General features: G+C 23.0%; 1 protein-coding gene across 1 annotated transcript in view; it reads left to right on the top strand.

Annotated features, from left to right (window-relative positions):
• The first annotated feature begins 711 nt into the window (after positions 1-711).
• LOC145834169 (formin-like protein 3) overlaps positions 712-6,000 on the top strand; it is a 28,584-nt gene continuing 23,295 nt past the window's right edge. Inside the window, exons 1-4 of the mRNA XM_082941536.1 lie at positions 712-853; positions 1,150-1,233; positions 3,044-3,201; positions 3,919-4,002. Coding sequence (XP_082797662.1) covers positions 743-853; positions 1,150-1,233; positions 3,044-3,201; positions 3,919-4,002 — 437 coding nt within the window. The 5' untranslated portion in view covers positions 712-742. The remainder of the gene's footprint in view (positions 854-1,149; positions 1,234-3,043; positions 3,202-3,918; positions 4,003-6,000) is intronic.

Below are 6,000 nucleotides of genomic sequence, written 5' to 3'. Positions count from 1 at the left end.
GGGTATTTTTCCTCTATTTAAGGCTAGTTTCTTTGATGTAAAACCTTTCATTAATTTTTTTAGCAAACATTTTTTTAATTACGTAATTTTTTTTAAATTTTGATTATTTAAGATAATTAGTGGTAATTTATTTAGTTTTTGGGTTCATCTGAACCTTTTTTCAGCTTCTTATCATTGCAGGCTGACTCATGCTAGCTAAATGTAATTCATGCTAGTTTTTAGTTACACAGGCTGGCTTTTTTGACTCAAAGAGACACTAATAAGAATCTACTAAATCCATAAATTATTTGAAATTAAAATCTACCAGATAAAATTTTACTTTTAAATTATAAGAGCTACAACATATATAAGTTTTTTACAATAAAAAAAATTTGTTGTTAGCCAAAAATTACTAGTTGTATTATGATAAATTAAATTATTTTTTAAAATTCATATTATATAATGAAATAAAAAAAAAACTATTTTTGTACACACTACACAGAATCTTTATTGACTTCAGACTTTTTGCTACTTATTAAATGTAAATAGCATAATCAAAGTGCAGAAAACCAATAAGTTGTTTGCATAAAAAATCACTTGTTTAGATTTTCCAATCGGTTCTTTTTGTTTGGATCTTCAGGATTTAATTCCTAATTTAATTATGTCTTAATAGAATAACATATATATGTTTAATATTGTAATAAATATTTTACTTTTTATCAACACAGAGTTAAGTATAAAGTATATTTTACCTATATAAATAATGGGTAATGCAGAGAGCTCTAATGCCAATGATTTCAAGTCACATAATGTTCCGCTGAGACTTCCTATGCCTGATAGGGCTGAATTAGATGAAAGATTCAACAAAGTTTTGGTAAGTTTATAGATGTGTTTTTATGTTTTGATACTTTTTATTTATTATAAAAAAATGTGTTTTATACTTCAATCACAATCTGCATAAGTTTGTTATATTACCTAAAATTCTGTTTCTTTAAAGGTGTTTGATTATTGTGTAAATAAAAGCTGCTTATAAAAAAAAAAAAAATTATTTATATGATTATAAAAATCTTCAATAATATTTTATTAAAGTTTTTATTCTTTTTAAGAAATATGTTCTACACTGCTTTGTAAAAATAAATTTGCTTTTTCCTTTCATGAAAGTTTTTTTAGGCATCTATGAATTTGCCAGCAGATAAAATGAAAGTTCTAGCACGGTATGATGCAGATAAAAAGTGGCAACTTGTTTGTGATAAAGTTAGTTATTGGTTTTCAAATACTATATTTACATAACTTTACACATCTCTAATTTTTTATCAAGTTTTGAGGTGGCTATAGAACAATAATAAGGAATATATATATTAATGAATGTTTTAAAATTGTTTGTAGTGTAGTTATGAAATATTATTAACATATAATTATAACTTATAGTTTATTTTTCTGTTAAAAATAATGTGATAAAATTGTTTAAAAATGTCGTTTTTTCTTTAATTAATACTCATCTATTAGATCTAATAGACTATGAATTTTGTTAGTTGTATTAAAAATGTTAATCAATTTAAATAAAATATATTTTTCTTAACTTGTATATCAGATTTTTGAGTAACTTTTTTTGCTGTGTTTACACTTATACATAGATCATACCTGTTATAGATCTTGTATAGTAAGTTTTAAATTTTATATGAAGTTGTTAAGATATCTTGTTAAGTAAATTATAGGGTAGGGGTGGAACATTTTTCTAGTTTGTGGGCTAGGTTTAATAAAAATTGTCTTCGTGAGACAAATTTTTTAAAAGCGTTTTTAAGGGCTGTGGAATTTTAGTAATTATTCTATGAAAATAAAACTTATAAAAATTATAAGTGTATAAAATATTTATTTAATAAGTGTATTGAAGTTCTAAATTAAAAGCATACTATCAAAAAATTAAAACTCAGTGTTAGTTGTTTAGGCTAAGTTGTTTTTAACCAAAAAAATACTTTTGCAAGCCAGATACTCTATTGGCAAGCCAAATCAAGCCTTCAGGTCATACAATGCTCTATTTATGATAAAAGCCCTAAAAAATAAATTTTCTCTCATTGCAGTGAAGGAGATAAAAGTGTTATTTTTTGTATCTTTGTTTTGTATTGTATATTTTTATCAAGCTACAAGTTGCTTTTATGCTTTTTTAAAACTCAAAATAACCCTTGAGATCTAAGCTGCTGAATTCAACATGGAATGCGCAAAGTAAAACAGCAAAAAAAGACTATTACCCGAAAATTTATCTTCTAGAAATCTTAGATTTTGAAAGAGAGAGTTATTTGCATAATTTAAAACTTTTTTTATGGAAAGTTGTAAAAAAAGAAGAAAATTTTATAAGTAAAATATATTATGTCTTTTTTTTTGAATGTTTTACCTAAAATTATAAGAAATGAAAATATTTACCTAGAAATTAAAAAGTTACACAAGAGTTTTTATTGAGTATTAACTGAAAAAAAAGAAAAACTGTAAAACAACTGTAAGTAAATATACATAACTACTGTTACAATACTTTTTGTTATTTTAGTTTGCACCTTCAAAAAGAAATATATTGAACTCTCCAATTTTTATTTGCTATACAGCAAAACTTACTTTGAGTTTCCCAAACAGTAAAAAAAAACTTATATTTATGAATGTACAGAAATCTCCTTATGGTATGTACTTTAAACATAGCCCTAAAGTGCACATCCATCAGAAAATGCATACTTAAGAAGTACCAGTCTATAAAAAGATTGCACTTTAAACACCAGGTTTTTTGACCGAAAATGCGTACTAAGGAAGATTACTGTACTCAATAAGACCAAATAGTAAAAAAGAGTTGTTTTAACCTCTGTGACCTTAGCAATTATCTAAGCTTAGAGATAATTGTTTGTAGTTATGCCATAATTGAAAAAATAATGTCTATGTTTAAAAAACATTAAAAAATAAGTCCTTCTATTATATATATATTTATATATTGTAGCTAATTTATATGGTTTAAATACTTTAGAATTAAAATAAATAATTTTTATTTCTATAAACGTATTGACGATAAAAATATACACAATATTAGGATTTGGTACAAGTCAAGCACCCTCCTTCTTATTTTGTCAAGACAATAAACAGCTATTTGGATCACAGCTTGAATGGAAAGAAATTTAAAAAAAGAATAAACAGATCAACAAGAGTACTTAGAGATCTTGAGATCTCACTGAGAACCAATCACATAGGGTAAATATTTTTAATTGCTTGTTTATTGTTTGAATAAGGTATCTTAATATATCTAGGTTTTAGTTATAATGATTGTCAATCTTTTCAAATGATAAAATGCATATTTTATTTTTTATATTGTAGTAATGCTTTTCTAAAATGACCGAAATAAACTATGTTGATAATCCTGGTGTTTAGACAATGTCTTCATTTAATTGAGTTTAAGTTGATTCTTTTATATTCCAAAATAACTTATTTTTCAATTTGAAATAGACTGATTTTAAGAATTCAAACTTTATAGTGTACTTGTTTTTAGTTATTTTTTATTAAAAAAGCTAGGATAAGGTTCTACTTTTATATTTTAAATTGCTTTAATATACAAAATTATTTTTTTGTGAAGATTTAATAAAGTTTCTTCTTATTTATTACTATTTTATTTTGATAATTCAATTACTATATTATTAACTTAATTGCTGTAACTTATAATAAATTTATAATACATAATAAAATTAAATAACACAAGTTTGACCACTAGAGTTGTTAAAATTTTATTTTTTATTTATTTTAGAAGTTAGTTTATTTCATATTGTTCTTAGTTATATTTTATTTTCAAATTTAAATATTTTTAAGATTTGAGTATAACAAGATACTATGTTTGAGGTAACTGTTTTAAACAGTGTAACTTATTTACATTTTAAGTATTTTGTCATATAATAATTTTAATTATCAATTTAAAAGATGGGTACGTGAGTTTTTAGACAAGAACCATCGAGGATTGGATGTACTTGTCAATTACCTTGCATTTGCTCAATATGCCCTTGTGTTAGTTTGGTTTCTAAACTTGTTAATATACTTAATGAGCACAAAATATTAATTTATAATGAAAAATTTTAGCAAGACTGGAAAATATTTAATCATTTGATTTAATACTTGGCTATTTTATTATGTTGTGGTAAAATTGAATTATCATGATCATATATTAAAAATAAAAACGCAGTTTTTAATGTTGAGACATTCTGTGTGATAATGGAACCAACACTTATTAGATTAAACAAGAGGTTTCATTACTACAATTAAACAGCAAAAATAGAATTAAAAAAAGAAAGTTTATAGATAGATAAGAATTAAACTTTAGTTTTAACTATATTTTTTTGAATTTATCTGTAAAACTTTTTATGAGTAATTATAAATTTAAAATTTTTTTGTCTAACTATTTTTTTTTAACAAGATTTTTTTTTAACTATTTAAAAAGTCAGTTTGTTTAGGTAATTTCTTTTAGTAGGCATTTTTTTAGTACTTATTTTAGATTTAACTTACTTTATAAAAAGACGGAGAAGTTTTTTAAATTACTGTATTATTAAAAATGCACATCTGATGTTAATAGTAAATGTTTTTTTTAAATATCTTAGTTGATTTTTTATATACTTAATGAAAATAATTTTTTATATGACAATGAAATGTTGCAAGTTTTAGTAAACTACATATGTTATGAGTAGTTCTGTCTTTTGATACATTAAGTGCTATAAAAAAGAAAAAATATCAAATTTAAAAGTGGCAACAGTAAGACTTTTTATAAATTAACCTCTTTAATAAATAGTGTGAGAAATAAAAATCATTAGTTGTTAAACTTAAAAAAAACTATTTAGATTAAAAAAAGTACTACGGCTTTTGTAATACAATTATTTTACTGCTCTTAAATAAAAACCAGTTCTTCAAGTCACTTTACTATCAACTAAAATTATTACATATTTAAAAAAAGGTCTATTAACTCAAATGTGTCTTTTAAAAACTGTATAAACTATTTTACTTAAATGTTCTATATTAGAACAGTTTTATTATATTTTAGCTATTTGATAATTTTTTTTCCCAATCAAGTGAAATTAGAGAAGTATTTAACATTAATGCCTATGGTGTAGAGCTCAAAATGTTACAAAGACCAAAAGTTCAACAAGTTTTGATTATGAGGACCTAAATGAAAAAACAATTGTAATGAATATGTTAAAAAATTCTAAAAATGAAAATATAAAAGCTGTCGATTCTATGACCAAGAGGTATAAAATATCTTTTATTCAATGCTAAAAAGCATGTGAAAAAAGCATGGTTTTGTTATTAATGATACAAGTTTGATCAATGATCGATCTAAATTTTCCTAGAAATTTTTATTTTTAGGTTATTGTTATTTGATTTTTACTTATATAAATGGTTTTTTATGGGTTACAATTGATTTTCTTTAATTGAAAAAAACTAATACTAACTAAATCAACTTATTTTCTAACCTAATATTTAGCTCGAATATAAAAAGATTTTATATTTTAGCTTTATTTTATTTTTTTTTGAACTGTTTTATTTTAATTTATATTGTATTTTAACGATGTTTTAAAACACTTATTTTTATTATTGTATAACTCTTTTAAAAATCTACTAGTGATTCTAAAGTTTTTGGTGCATACTATGGTTTTTTTAGTTTATTATATGTTTTAAAAAAGAATGACTAATAATTTTTTGAACCAGGTTTTTTTTGATTGCTTTTTTATATACTTGTTGAGAAGTCATAATCCATATTTACTTTTTACACTAAGTTTTAGGTTAATCCAAAAGTTTTAGGTTTTCAGTATACATATATATATATTGTTTAGTTTTAATAACTGAGCGGTGATCAACTTTTAAGTCCGTGGGCAAGATTTATCAGAATAAGTCTTTTGCGTACCTGACTCGTTAAGATATTTTTTTGCTGTCTTAATTTGAAAAATATACATTATAAAAGACACAAAAACTCTTTAAGATAAAAGTCACAATGAAACAACCTTTTAATTAGTGTGT

This window comes from Thalia democratica, chromosome 4 (assembly GCF_965202585.1).
Source record: "Thalia democratica chromosome 4, ktThaDemo2.hap1.1, whole genome shotgun sequence".
Taxonomy (NCBI): Eukaryota; Metazoa; Chordata; class Thaliacea; order Salpida; family Salpidae; genus Thalia; species Thalia democratica.
The sequence above is the reverse complement of the archived record's forward strand: the minus strand, read 5'-3'. Positions and strand labels throughout refer to the sequence as shown.